General features: G+C 40.0%; 1 protein-coding gene across 7 annotated transcripts in view; it reads right to left on the reverse strand.

Annotated features, from left to right (window-relative positions):
• KIF13B (kinesin family member 13B) overlaps positions 1–15,769 on the reverse strand; it is a 135,606-nt gene that overhangs the window by 24,566 nt on the left and 95,271 nt on the right. For 5 of the 7 annotated variants that reach the window (XM_051614370.1, XM_051614372.1, XM_051614375.1 and 2 more), the window contains exons 29-36: positions 14,667–14,722; positions 12,238–12,362; positions 10,943–11,119; positions 9,258–9,350; positions 8,136–8,288; positions 7,073–7,150; positions 5,043–5,096; positions 4,085–4,105 (exon numbers count right to left, since the gene is read on the reverse strand). In XM_051614370.1, coding sequence (XP_051470330.1) covers positions 4,085–4,105; positions 5,043–5,096; positions 7,073–7,150; positions 8,136–8,288; positions 9,258–9,350; positions 10,943–11,119; positions 12,238–12,362; positions 14,667–14,722 — 757 coding nt within the window. The remainder of the gene's footprint in view (positions 1–4,084; positions 4,106–5,042; positions 5,097–7,072; positions 7,151–8,135; positions 8,289–9,257; positions 9,351–10,942; positions 11,120–12,237; positions 12,363–14,666; positions 14,723–15,769) is intronic. The other 2 variants (XM_051614376.1, XM_051614374.1) reach the window with 1 other exon arrangement.

The raw sequence follows: 15,769 nt of genomic DNA on the forward strand, positions 1-15,769 counted from the left end.
TTTTCTGAATCACTCTGTTGAGTCAGAAGCACCCTTCATTGACCATTCCAACAAAAATAATTTCAGGCAAGTATCTTGCTCTCTAGAGCTGTTTGGAGAATGATTTAAAAATCAGAGTAGACAAGAAACAGTGCAAAACACTTCCAGAATATTAATTCTGCACAGGCAGGACTTTTTTTCTTAGGATAATTAGAAAATTTTGCTTCAGTCTTAATACTATGGATGACTATTTTTGACATGATTTTAATGTTCTACCTGTTGCCAGGTTAAATAAAATGCAGGATGCAAGAACAGGAATATGCACTTGAGAACAGGATTTGTTTGGCCATATATTTAAAGCATGTTGGGTTTTAAATAGCATTTGCTTTGGAGGAAGCAGAATGATCATAACTTTACACTGAAGGTGAGATTTGCTAGGGGTAATGTGAGCCTCAAGTCTCAGGTGTCAGCAAACCATTAACAAGTAGGTAAATCAGGGCAACAGGTGGAGAACCTTTTTCAAAAGAAAATACTGAAGCCAACTGAATTGGCCAACTGGCATGTGAAGAATCTGCAGAGGCAAAAGGTAATTCATGAATGATTGATTTTACTAAACTGGATTGAAAGATAACCTATCTCACTCTCACGAAAAAAAAGAAAAGAAAAAAAGAATTATTAACTATATTAACTTGATGAAGTTCCCAAGTTTAACATATGCATGCTATATAGCACTCACATGATTGCTTTGTGCATTCACTAACTGCAACACTTAAATAATACCAATTGCTTAGACTTAAAGTGCTGTGAATCTTTTGTCTATCAAGAAGGGTGGTGAGAGAAGGGAAGGAAGCTTGTAAATCATCTGCCCAGAGGAGCCATCATTTCATGAATATACTTGGTCTCTGCCAAGTGACCAAACAGAGGTCAAGTGACTTAATTTAACAAATCAAAAATAGCCACTGGAAGAACGCATGTCCCTTGATGTATTTTGATACAGAGCTGTTTATCAAGTGGTTTATTTCTAGAGTATCTTCTCCTGTGCCTTCCCTTCTTTCACATATCCTCCATGAAAAACTCCCGGGAATTTATTTTAGGTCACCACTGACACGCACAAAATCTTGAGAGCAAATATGGGTGATCACTACCTAAGTCATCTGTAGGCTTTACCTGACAACAATTCTTTTCTTGAAGCTGACAGACCATTAAAATGCTGCCACTGGGTAAGAGAAATGAATAGTTCTTGTGTTTTATTATTTTAGCAGTTCAGAAAAGGCTTAGTACAAGATGACCATATAGCACATATAAGCATACAGCTGGGACAAAAGGCACTTGTTCTCATGAACAGTGAGATTATTCAAATTTATCTACATAGTACCAATTTGGTGAAAAAACTCTGGCTCCCAGTAAACATGGGAAGGTCAAGTGGCACAGCACTTGGCTTTTGGATACAAGGCTTTTGAGCTACAAACTACTGGACCTTTGGGAAAGGAAGGATGACTGTTAAAGACAAACAGCTGTTGTGCAAAGGCATTTGAAGAACAACTAATGATACTCTTCATCAGTATGTGATTATTGCCTGAAGAAGACCTGTAAAACAAGTCAGAGGTGCCTTCCATTATTTGTGCATCTGATTAATCCATTTTAAGTTAACTGACTTTCTAAACTTCCAATGCAAACACTCTGGAATGCAAACAATCCAGCTCCCTATCTTATATTGCCACTAAGAGTTTCTATGTTCCTGCATCACCTGACATGTGCTAATGTATAAAATGAAATAAAATTCATCTCACTCTCCTGTAACCATACCTGTAGTGATAATAGGACTAAAAACTGACTTCTCATTTAAGCAAGCAGATACAGCTTAGAGGTGAAATCAAATGCAGTCCTGTTCACCTAATATTAAACATCTGTAAGACTGTATTCTGAAGTGAAGTTAGAAGGTATCTCCTTGCCATCTCAGCCAGCTAGGTAGCTTAATCTTATGAGTTATTATTAAAAAATCCCAGTGGTGACTTAAATATTTCACATGAATGCACAGAGAGTCATCCTGCTTGATGGAAGCTGTCTGTGGCGTCAGTACTTGGAGATATTCTGTAATGTTTTTCAAGATGTGCCAAACCCACACTGCTGCTCCAGTCCTGCAGAAGGGCTTTTCCAGCTCTTCATGGAGCTGTGACCACCCACCCGTATTTGTAGCAACAAAGATTCAACTATGGCTCCAAGATGAATCCCAATTCTAATTCTGGAAACTTCTAATCTGCCTGCTTTAGTTGCACCAACACCATTTTAATTCTTATTCTAACTCATTTCATACTATTTTTTACAGGGGAATGAGTCCTGGCTATTCACAGTGCTGAAGAATGAAGCAGAGTCCACCATCAGAATTTTACCAGTATGAATGGTGCTGTACATACAGGAATGAGATTCAAGAGCATTTTCCACAAAGCTAAAAATCCATGGTAAGGACAGCAGGAATGCAAGGAATAATACTGCTAAAACTAGAGAAAAAAATGAAGTAATTTTTCAGAAAAATGAAGAAATGTTGAGGGCTTCCACTAATATTAAAGTATTCAGGCTTGACTGATCAGTTCTCCATCCAATTCAGGATGCTGTTACTATCCTGTGACTGATAATTCTTATAATAAACTACTTGTTTGAGATTAGTTTATTATAGTCAGTTGTAAACAAAAGCAAATTCCTGGTAAAATAATTATTAATGACTGCTGGAGAAGACTTGTTTTCCACTGAATTTCTCTGCAAATGGCAAAGACATCTAACTTAGCTGAAACTCTGCAGATCAAGCCATTCTCAGACCATTGTGCTAAAACAGGTAAGACTGATACCATCGGTGTGCTTTATGTTGTGTGTGCTTCATGTCATCTGTGTGCATGTACAAATTTCATCATAGAATGCTTTGGGTTGGAAAGGACCTTAAAGATCATCTAGTCCCAACCCTCTGCTCTGAGCAGGGACATCTCCCACAAGACCAGCTTGCTCCAAGCCCCATCCAGCCTGGCCTTCAACACTGCCAGGGATGGGGCAGCCACAGCTGCTCTGGGCAGCCTGGGCCAGTGTCTCATCACCCTCACAGTAAAGAATTCCTTCCTAATGTCTAACCTAAATCTATCCACTTCCAGTTTAAAACCATTACCCCTTATCCTATCACTCCATGCCACTGTAAAAAGTCCCTTCCCAGCTTTCCTCTAGGCCTCCCTCAGGTTTTGGAAGGCTGCTATAAAGTCTCCCCTGGAACCAACAAATTTAACATTTAATTGGGATTGCAAGTGCTTTCGTTCATCTCCCTGTGGAAACTGAGCCAGAGATCCATTCAAAATAAAAAAATTCTAGCAGAGGAGTTTGCACTCCCCCTGTCCTGAGTAACAAGTGCCTTGAAAGGAAGCACACTGCAGCAGGGAGGGAAGTTACACCACCTCAGCCCCACGTTACAGCCCATACAGTGCATTTGTCAGCGCCTACATCAACCACGGCCAAGAGCTGCACAACCCCATGCAAACCACTACCCATTAACTCTGGTTAAGCAAAGCTTGTTACAACTAAGGGGACAAACAGTCATTCCTCTGAGCATGTTACCAGGATACTAAAGAGAAATGTGTTTTCCATTGGCCCAGTATTAATTTAAGTCATTCTTTCATAGATATCCAGAGTTGTTCACACTGAACTATCTGAAGCCATAAAGCCTGAGAAAGATTGGAAGAATTCACAACATTTTTATCATCTCCAGGCTAATGTACACATGACTGGCATATATTTGCTTGCTTTGATGTCTATCTTTAATTTTTTAGCTGAGATGGGGCCATTTCTGAAATAACTTCACCCTGTCCAAAGAACTGCAAGAAATGGCATTAAGTAGCTATAGCACTCTAACAAAACATAAGATGCACCCAAGAAGAAGAGAGTGTACCAGTTTCACACTGCACTAGTGACAGGGTTTTCAATGGAAAAGCTCATTTGCTGGGTACAATGCAAATGAGACACCACCAGCTGCATCTTCAAAGCAGGAAGTCAAAGCGTTCAAGTGAGCAAAATAAACTTTATAGTGAGATAAAATTATTATCTCACTCATTAGGTGGACCTAATGCATTACCTCTGCTGGGACCTTTGGACTCTGAAACATGCAATGAGAGAAATCAGTGAGGGGAAGGGAGGAGAAAAACAGAAATCATTAAGAACTTTGGTCTTCGATTTTTACTTTAAAAACCCACAATATTGAAACATCCCACAGTTCTCTCCAAATAGAAGTTGCAATAAGCACTTTTCATCTGCAAATATTTTACCATTCTTTATATGGATCAGATATCAGTGCTTGAGCATGATACCAAAATTCTATTATTCCATGCAACTGCAATATGCAGTAAATGCCTGGTCACCACTAGATTCTCCCTGTTAAAATTACTGTTTGCTGGGCAGAATACCTCTTAGGAGAAGACCCTTCAGTTTATCTAGGTATTGAAAATAAGTTTAAAATAATCTTTTACTTTTTAAATAAATACTTTTGATCTACAATGTTATTTTTCAGGAGTGTAATGGACTGAAATACTGCCCACTGCAAGTCTGCTGCATTCCCTCTGAAGGTCAGGGACCCTCTTCATAGGCCTCTACTCTGTCCTAGAGGTGGACCTGAATTTAGATATGAACCCAAATTTGTCCCTTACCCAGAAGGTTTGCATCCACCCACATGAAGGCAATGGAAGAGCTCTGAAGCTTGACAATGAGAAAATTTCCCTGATAAACGCACTCCCATGTGACAGATGGTTACATTTAATGCTGTCTGCTCAACTCAGGTCTGCCATGGTAGATCCCACAGCTGCTGGCAGCAGTGCTGTATGACTGACAAAGGCCTGGGAACCTTCCCAGAAAGGTCAAGTGTAGCACATCCAAAGCCAGTTAACGTGCTAGGAACAGTTCCAAGGATACAAAGAGCACATGGATGCCTCTGTCTTTTACACATATTTCCCACTTATGCCTCTGTAACTGGTAGAGTTTAGTCACTGTAGCTACGTTTTTCCTAAAGAAGCATTCTCAGGAGACCTTCAGATACTCACCCGGTTACTGCTCAGGTTATAGAGGGGTGCTAAATCCTGGCGGCTTCCAGAAAGCTGAAACAGTTAAGACAAGCAGAATTATTTCTTAACAAAAACTTAACTTACAAATAGGCTTCCTGACAAACAAATGGAAGGGTGAAAAGAAACAGTTCTGTGGGTAAAGACAGAAATCCAAGAGATGAAAAGTGAAATCCCCATTATTGACCTGCAAGGAGCCAGAATTTGACAAGTTTGATTACAAGGTCTATCAAAGGATTCAATTCAAAATTTTGGACAATTCAAGTCTCATCTTTCTTATGCACAACACTGCTATAAAGTTTAAGTTCAGTAAATACTTGTAACTTGTTTGTAAAATTTCTAAAGAAAAAAATCTACAACTTGACAGCTAAACAAAAAAATATCCAGTTTTCAGAAAAAAAAAAAAAGCGTAAGTTCTTTTTTACATTGATTTTTCAGATAGTCTGGATTTATGGAAGTGCTTTCAAGCATACTAGCCTGTATGATGAAAACATGAGTATGTGCAGATTTTGTCTCCACTTATCAATCTACATGCTCACAAATAGCACAAACAGAAGGGTCAAACAGAAGGGAATTTATTGCTATACTTCATGACTCTGGTATCATAGGGACTTGTAATTGAAAGACTGGACCTGCTGCCCTCAATATGCTGCAGATGTGTCCTGGTTTGAGCCAGGATAAAGCTAATTTTCGTTTTACTGATTTTTATTATTTTTTTTTCCTTCAGTAAGCTGTCTTTTATCTAGCAGCAAGTGTTCCAGCTAGTGGGCTGATAACACTGGAATGTTTATGTTACCACTGAGATTCCAAGGTCGTGCCTTTGCCCTGCTGGCTCAGATGCTACTGGGAGAAGGAGAGTTGTACCTATGACCCCCCGTAGGGGAGGCTGAACTAGATGGACAACAAAATTGGCCAAAGTATTCCATTCCATATATCTATGTGTTCTGATTTGGTTCGGTGGGGTTTTGGTAGTGGGGGAAGGGCCACAGGGGTGGCTCCAGTAAGAAGTAAGAAACCCAGCCAAGGAGCCATTAGAGGGACAATATATGCGCCTCAGCGATTAACATACAAAAGAACTGATAAAACACCTGAGCAGAGAAGCACTTAAGGGAGAAGAGCTGTGCTGGTGGTCGGTGAGGAAGAAGGTGCCCAAGAAGAAGTTTCCCTGCAACCCATGGCGAGATGGCAGCTGTCCCCCTGCACTCATGGAGGAACGTGGTGGAACATTCCCTGAAGGCACCAGGAGGGGTGAACTTGGCCACTGGACTTGGATGTTGTGGCCAGAGGATTTGCTGCCTGTGGACTCTGATTATGCAGCTTTGGAAGACCCTGGAGCCAGGAGAGTTTGTTCCCGAAGCACCTGTGACTCTGTGGGAAGCCCAGGCTGGAGCAGCTCCAGACATTGTGGGAAGGACTCAGGGAGGAGAGCTTTGTGGAGGATTCTCTCCTATGGGAGGGACCCCGTGGGGAAGCAGGGAAGGATTGTAAGGAATCCTTCTTCCTGAGGAGGAAGGAGCAGCAGGAACCACCAGCCTGTGAACTGACTCTAAACCCCATCCCCATCCCCCTGTGCTGCTGGGGGGAAGGAGGGAGAGAAACCAGGAACAAAGTGATTTGGGCCCGGGAAGAAGGGAGGGGTGGGGTAACATATACAAGCCCTGCTCTTTTTGTTGTCTGTGTCCTGTGTGTGTTTGATTAGTGTGAGATTAAATTATTATTTTTTCCCCAAGTTGAGTCTGTTTTGCCCGGGACCTTAATTGGTGAAGAACCCTTCCTGTCCTTTGTCTTGACCCAAGAGCTTTGCATATTCCTGAACACATCTGTACATACTTTCTTTTACCATTAGTGTTTAATTAAAGCTGTCTAGTTTAGTTTTCAATACAGAAAAGTCTATCTCGGTAATTTTGTCTCTCCTTCCCTACCTGGGGGAGGGGATCGAGAACATTGTTGTCTCTGGTTTAACTGCCCATCCCGAGTCAAACCGTGACAAGATGCCAGCAGGGAATACTCACGCGATTCACGTTGGGAGAGCTCAGGCTCCTGCGGCAGAGTTTTCCTTTTCCCATTAGCTGCTCTTTTACAGCAACTTCCTGCCAATCACAGAGAAGCAAAACAAGTAAAATATGAATGCTTTGCAAGAATCTAAGCTCCAATCATCCCAGGATAGTTTTGTCTATAGAAGAAAAATGTTTCTAAACAGCCTTACTGCCCAGGCTCCTGTCTGTAAAGTCTACTGTCACCTAAAACTTGCACATGACGTGGCTAGAAGTGTACGAGTGGATGAACTTTAACATCTAGTAATTTCATAATTGGCACATGTAGGATTTTACAGCTAGTTCTGATTCTAGGAGATGACTGTTACAGATGTGAAGACTAAGACTCTCTTTCCTAACTGAGCTCCTAGTTTAATCCTTTAAACTAATTGTTTGTGACAGGGAACTTGCTTTCAATACTTAGAGTGCATCACACTTTTTCATTAATTTATAGAGGGCAGGCACATATTCTAGCTTGTTTTGCATAACTTTCTTTTGTGCTTGCATAATTTATATCCAGAAGAACAATTTTCAATAAATATTTTGCTCTCCTGTATCTTTCTTGGTAAACAGATCAAGTTACAGTACTTAAGATTAACCCAATCAATGTCTTATTTACTGACAGAATAGGTTTGGTTACTTCAAGCAAGAATACGGACAAAATGACAAGTATTCTACTAGCAACTTCAGAAATTATTACAAAAGCCTAAATTTCAAAAAGCAAAAGCTAAACCCGCACAACTATTTTTTGGAACTGTGATTAGCAATGCAAAACCAAACCAAGGAGCCCATAATATGAGCATTTAATATAAAGCTCCCAGTCCCATCCATCCATACTGCAGGTAGTTGAGTGAGAACACCTCTGTAAGGACAGCTATGTTTGCTTCTCTGGTTGTTTGCCACAGGCACACTTTGTAAGGCTGAGCTATGCCCTGGAGTGGTGGTTTTGGTTTTGTTATCCACTGCATGTACTTATGAGAACATTTGCATTGCCACACACTGTTCTCAGGAGGCATATTCTCTCACAGCCTTAAAAAAAGACCTGGCGCAGACGATCCAAGGTGAGGATGTTCTCCACAGCCAGGACGCTCCGCAAGTACTTCTCGATATAGGCCTCAGAGTCAGCTGAAGCTGCATCTTCAACATTTGCTGCCATCCTGGCTAGTGCCTCCCGCTCTTCAGCTCCTTGAGCATCCTAGGAAGGCAAAAAGAAAATACATCCTTTTAAAATAAAGTAATAAAAAAAATAAGCTCCCACATTGGTCCGAAAGAAAACACATTTTTAAACCATACAGGACAGATTCAACATTGTTTGCCTCTAAGCTTGGGGGCAGATTCAGATGTTGTGATGGAGATTCCTAAATATAAGCCTCATTACATTGAAGAAACTTGTGGAATGCCAACGGTATGGGTGCTTATACCACTGTCACAGACATGTGAAGTTATATGTGGCTATTGTTCTTTTAGAGGTTTTTTTTGTTTGTATCTGAGAGCCTCACAGTGAGACATTGCCAATGATTAGCAAAAGGACTGCATTAAATATTTTGTCATTAAAAAGTGCTCAAACACATTCGGGGCATTACTTACTTATTCCGTGAGAAAAACAAAATTTCAGTTGACATGCAAGAGCAAAATGGATCATTGCTTGAGAAACATTTCAAGACAGAGTGCTAAATACAGCAGAACAAAAAAGACAGGCAGCAATCAGGCTTTTGGCTCTTCATGTGTTAATGTTTTTACAAGTGCTCTGCTTTTACAGAGCATCTGTTTGGAAGGAAAGGAGTAGCATCTAACTATGAACATGCTCAGGAATCAAGAGTGGCATAATGATATAACTTAGAAGAAGCCACTTTGTTGTTTTTTTTACATATTCTCATGCTCCCTACATTATGCACTTCACCTAGCCATCTTTACTCCCCCTTTTTCTCTCTTTTAAAAATATTTTTTCAAGGACCTCAGCAAATAGATGCTCACTCAACAAAATACATAGCGACAATGGTAAGACGTGGGTTGCTGCTAAGTCACAGCATGTAAAGGAATGTGTTTAATCTTTTAAAAACCCCATAGTTTATGCTTGCAGCAGCAAGAGCACGCTTAAAATAAGGGAAAAATCAGAAAGTTAAAAGCTCTTAGTCGATTTCAGATGCTCTGATTTCTTATTCACCTCTGGAATATTTGAGACTATTTCAAAAGTGACACCACAGCCAGGAATTGAACTCCGGTGAGACATTCTTCGGAGGAAACTCTGTGCAAAACCCTGCAGGGAAGCAAAAGAAAAAAAAAAAGAAAATATTTCTTGCTTTAAGGAAAACATGTTTTAACATATTTCAACTGAAGTAAATATAGCCTAAAAAGAAAGCAGTCCAAACCCAAAAGACTAACCAATTGATATGCAAGAGTTAAAGATTTTAAGATGGAGACAAATAATTTGCTTGTCTGTACTTTAGATGCAGAGAAAGAACTTACTTCCTTCATTGCAAGGTGACTGTTTTACCAGCACACAAAGCATTTGCTAGTTTTAGAGGTGGGTTGTTTTTTTTTTAATATAGAGCCCTAGGTGACTTGTCTTGAATATTGACAAGTAAAGACATTAAATTCTTGACCAAAGAGATCGTTATGAAGAATGATTTAAGGGGGCATGGTCATTGTTTATGCTGACTTGGCGCCTTGCAGGGTTAAGAACTGGACTGTTGAATTAATGCAGAGATGAGTCATTCAAAGATGCTGCTGAGATGAACACCCGGGAAAGGTTATTGATGGGGATTTTTAGAATCCTAGCAAGAAAGTCAAAGATTCTGTGTCAAATAAAAGTAGAAAACATCATTGACAAAATCTGTAGAAAACAGACCTGACGAAGACTTAACACAATTGTAATTATTGGCATGTTCAATTTATCTATTGAATATACTCTTCCGTTCTACATGAAAAAAAATTCATCGTTCCCTTTCTGACAAAAAGCTTTTGCCTGATGGAAGCACCCAGATCTGTAGTTGTTCTATTCCTAGCACTAAAAGCAGCTTAGACTTGCCTCCAGAGCTTCTGGGTGTGACCACACCTCTTCTGCTCTTGCATGATTTTAACTATAGATGTGCAAACAGAATAACAATTCAGGCTTTCTGCTTTGTCATTATCACTGCTAGGGGAAGCTGGATTCTGAGACAGTACTGAACAAACTCTTCCTGATCAACTTTCTCAAGAATTAAATATTTTCAGGACATAATGCTGCAAGCGGAATGACAACCTTCCTTCTGCTTTCCATTTATTAAACACCGTTCTCTCACCTACACATTATCATAAATGTACAAGCTAACTGGAAAACATAAAAGACCGAGAGTGATTAACTTTGACAAATTACACAAGGGGACCTCTGCTCCAACTATTGCTGGTTCATCTCTAAATATCTGGAAGCATAAGCAGAAATAGTCCTCAGTGATATGTGAACATCCTACAGCAGTAGGGAAACACACAAATTTCTTCTGATGCACAGTTTTTGCAAATATAAACTTCATGCTCACAAGAAGTTAACTCTTTCTACTTTTTCCAGTGACTGGGGATAAAGCACTCTGTAGTTAATACAAATAATACAGAATCTCTCATACTTAGATGCCATTGAGCCTTTAAAAAATGCTGCAATACCATCCACAACATAAAAGATACTATGAAAACTACTGGCAGCTCAAAGTCTCGATGCATGCTGTTGATTCGTGGCTTCCATTCAGGCAGAGATTAAGGTAGATACAAGAAAATAAGTCACATCAGCAGCATACTCCACAAATCACAGCCTTCCTCTCTTCAGGCAGTGATAAACACAGGGCAGAGTGAAGGTGTGGGGGATTATAAGAGACATACCTGTCTGCCATAGACGTTAACACAAATGCGCTTGCGTAACACCAGCTGCATTTCTGCGGGGTGGCTGAGCTGGACAGTGGCCCTCACTATCAGGTAAACTCTTTCATCTGCTGCTGTTCCTTTGCTGAGCTGGATACAGTCATGGACTGTGGAATCCCATGAGGCTTCTGCTTTCACCTGCAAAGGAAAAAAATGTATCCTCTAATAAGCATAATTAGGTGTATAATTAACGGTAATTAATTAAGCATAATTAACAAAAATACATAATACATAAATTTTGAGAGTTAGCTTCTCCATTTCACTCCCTGTGAAGAAAAATCCCTGCACTTTAGAAGAGGCCATTTAAAAATCAAGACTAGTTTGCCAAATGAAGATGTTGGGATTAAAAATGCCAACTTGCTCAAACTCTGGAACATTTCCTCTTGAAAAAAAGATCTTTCAATACCCAGGATCATTGCAAATAAATTATAAAAGATGCAGAACTACAGGACTATTTGGCCTAATTTATTAAGACAAACCAGAGAGCAACAGAGATTGCAGTGAAAATCTTCCATCACACCACATAAACTTTCTCGTCAGTATTTGACAAATAACTGCTGAAACATTTCTAGCAACACAGCAAAAGCTGGAATTTCTCTTCTTGAATGTTTAAATATAAGTATTATTAAAGATTTAAATGGTTTACCTTCAAGCCAGAAGACAAAATGGCCTGGCAGCTTTATTTCCAGGCTTTAAAAACAAAAGAGAACAAAAAAACCCAACCAAAACCATCAGGAATAAAGCTCCTCTAAAAATATAAAAAACAGGTTTCAGAGTAAGGAGCAAAATTTTAAGGTAAAAAAATAAATCAGAGATTCTAAACTTAACAGCAAAAATTATAAATCAGCACCTGTAAAGTTTCAAAAGTATGAGTTATGTGGTAAAAAGTAATATAATGAATGAACAATGCAAAGGTAAATATGTTACCAGCAGTAACAGTTAAGATTTTGTTTTTCAGCTGGAGGCTTCCATACTCTAATTTGTTCAGGGGTTTTGTTGAGGTTTTTTTTTTAAAAACTCAGAATTTCCAGCTTTTGTAGGTCTTGGATTTAGATGAAAGAAAATCCTTGAGTTTTATTCTTTTTCAAATCATGGTTATACTCCTAGCAAATATTCCTGAAAACATAAAGTCAGTCATATAAGAAACAAGTGTTGTATCATTTGTGTGCCATCTGTGATGCATTGTTTTCACAGTTGAATATATAAAGGGAACAATTAAAACACTCCTAAACTAAAAATACTGATCCACATCTTACCTCACTATCATGATGCTTCACAATCTGCAGCTCAAAGAATTCCTCTTCCTCTTCTGCAACAAGAGTAGCATCCCACCCACCTGCTTCTGGGTCATCAAGGTCATCTTGGGAACTGAAGTCATCAGCTAGAAACAAAAGTGAATGCAGAAGGTGAGGAGTCACAGAGCAATAATCCTTTTGCAAAACACAGAATCACAGAATGGTTTGGATTGGAAGGGTCCTAGAAGATCATCTAGTTGCAACCTTCCTGCCGTGGGCAAGGGCACCTTCCACTAAACCAGGTTGTTGCAAGTCCCATCCAATCAAGCCTTGAACACTTCTAGGGATGGGGCAGCCACAACCTCCCTGGGCAACTTGGGCAAGTGTCTCACCACCCTCACAGCCCTTTCTTCCTCAGACCTCATCTCAATCTCCCCTCTTGCATCTTAAAACCGTTCCCCCTCATCCCATCACCCTGTGCCCTTGTCAAAAGTCCCTCCTCAGCTTTCCTGTAGCCCCTTCAGGCACTGGAAGGTGCTCTAAGGTCTCCCTGGAGCCTTCTGTTCTTCAGGCTGAGCAACCCCAATTCTTCCAGCCTGTCTCCAGAAAAGCTGCATTAGCCCTCGGATCATCCTCGTGGCCTCCTCTGGACTCACTCCAACAGTTCCATGTCCTTTTGTGTTTGGGACCCCAGAACTGGACCCAGTCAGTATTCCATCTGTCAAGTCATGAATTCATGTTTTCATCACTAACTCCCTACGTTGGCTACTTACACTGTACCTGCAAAAGAAAAACTTCACACATTGCTCCCCATCAAAAAGAATCCCATTCCTATACCCAACATGAGCAGAAAGCTTTGGGAGGACAGACTCATGCATGCCTTATGAAGTTCTCTATTGTGTGGGAAGCTCCCCTACTGGTAAATATCCCCTCCTTGCCCACCTGTGTATTTTCAGCACTGCTGCTCCATCATACTAAATACATTGCTCATTTGGCATTAGTTAGGTGTTGGGTTCTGGTTTGTTTTCAAATAAAGAGCTGCTGGTTGACTAAGTAAAAATACAGTACTTTTAGATCATGACTAAACACATTCTTAATCTGATTTTTGAGAAGGTCAACCTATTCTGGATCAAGTCCCTCACCATGAATGAATTATTAACTATCTCCTCTCTGAAGCCATCTGATATATCAATGTGCTTTTTGAGGTGAACAAACCATAAATGTGAGCAGCAGTGTAGCAAATCCTTCTCACACCAGCCAGCATGTCACCTCCCCACTGTCACCTGCTGCTTCTAATCCAAGCATTAACCTTTTAAACATCTTAACATGGGTTTGTTCAACTGATGAGCCACTGTTGGTCCCTGGACTGCTCTGGGGTTGCCACTTTCTTAGCTACAATTTCCCATCTGTGGTAGAAGTATCTGACAAATTAATTGTTCAAATTGGACCTTGTACTTGGATGTATTCAGAAATATATTGATTAAAGAAACACCTATGACCAGACTCTTTAAAACTAACTTGACGTTATCATGCCATGCTTTTTTGATATGCAAATGTTATTACCAGGGACTTCACATTTTCTTCTAAGTCATCAGTGAATTATACTATATCCTTGTGAAAGAACACTCCCAATAATATTTTCTTCTTATCACTGGCTTTTACTGTCCTCTCCCTTAGATGTACTCATTTTACTGCTTCACAGGATCACAGCAAGGTTTGGGTTGGAAGGGACCTTTAAAGGTCGTCTAGTCCAATCCATCTACAACAAGGAGGGACCTCTTAAACTAGATCAGGTTGCTCGGAGCCCCATCAAGCCTGACCTTGAATATCTCCAGGGATGGGGCCTCCATCACCTCTCTGGGAAACCTGCTCCAGTGTTTTGCCACCCTCGTTGTAAAAAATTTCTTCCTAAAATCTAATCTAAATTCTTTTAAACACTCATTCCCCAGCTTTCTTGTAGGTCCCCTTCAGGTACTGGAAGGCCACTATAAGGTCTCCCTGGAGTTTTCTCCTCTCCAGGCTGAACAACCCCTACTCTCTCAGCCTGTCTCCAGAGCAGAGCTGCTCCAGCCCTTGGATCGTTTTTGCGACCCTCCTCTGGACCTGCTCCAACAGGTTCATGTCCTTCTTCTGTTGGGGGCTCCAGAGCTGGACACAGTACTCCAGGTGAGGTCTCACCAGAGCAGAGTAGAGGGGTAGAATCACTTATATTTCACTTATTAAACATCTAGAAAACACTGATATTGTTAAAACCTACAGTTCCTTCCATATAGAATGTTGTGTATCTTGAAACACTAAACAATATGTTTCAGTGAAAAATGTGCACTCTCAAATTAATCTACCTGCCATTCCAGGCATTTCTTCATTTTATTGGCTTGCCTATATTCTATAACGTCATTGGTCATACAAAGTTTGTTTCAAAGTACTCTATCATTTTAAGAACCACTTACCATTCAAGTCAAGGAAAATAACAGGAATGTGATTTTCCATACCAGGCACAGGAGTCCTAAAATGTAAGACAGGGACAATGGTGGCATTTAAACTAATGCAGATTTACCCAGCACACGTACCTTATGATACAAGCCCTCAGTACATGACATTCAGCACAACTTCACTTCTAAGCCAGACCATTGATAACCTTGGCAAACAGATTTATTTTAATTTACTGTTGCAGATTCCGAGACAGTCAACTGAATTGGTATTTCTTACATACCAGCTCTCTTAGAATTATTGTATTCTTTGACCTCTGCTTTCAGAAATGTTTTCTCTCTAAATTGCTAATAGAAAAATTAAGTTTATTTAATCTGACACACACATTTATTAAATGCAATCCCATCTGCATTAGTGATGGCAGCGAAGACAGTGGAGTAAGAACCAGAAAACGGTGTCATTTTTAAACTACCATTGATGTTGACACACTACACAGTTATTACTCTTCCTTACAAAGCACACATATTTAAAAGTCACAGCTGCTATTTAAGGCACCTTTCATACCATGGAAGAAGGGGTAACATAGGTGGTGCTTTGTTTGTTTTTAAAATGAAATATTCTGTGGCCTAGCACTTTTAAGTGACACAAGCCTGGAGGTATTTAAAAGATGTGTTGATGTGCTCAGGGATATGGTTTAGTTGTGGACTTGGCAGTGCTGGGTGAACTGTTGGACTTGATAATCTGAAAGGTCTTTTCCAACCCAAATGGTTCTATGATTCTAAAATTAATAAGGCACTAAAAATGTAACATGAAACACAGAAGACTTTAAGATGCCTTATTGCAATCTTAGCTGTATAAAAGTGCTGTAGCTGTCCCATGACAAACTTGGACTTACACATGCAGGTAATTAATATGTTGCCTTGTAACAAATACTGAGGACACCGAGATGTCAGTTTATACTGGTATTTCACCAGAGCATATAGTGACAGGACAAGGGCTAAGGGTTTTAAACTGAAAGAGGGTAGACTTAGGCTAGACATCAGAAAGAAACTCTTCACCACGAGGGTAGTAAGGAATAGGTTGCCTAGGGAGGCTATGGAAGCCCCCTCTTTGGAGGTGTTTA

The sequence above is a fragment of the Apus apus genome, chromosome 3 (assembly GCF_020740795.1).
Source record: "Apus apus isolate bApuApu2 chromosome 3, bApuApu2.pri.cur, whole genome shotgun sequence".
In the NCBI taxonomy this organism is placed as follows: domain Eukaryota; kingdom Metazoa; phylum Chordata; class Aves; order Apodiformes; family Apodidae; genus Apus; species Apus apus.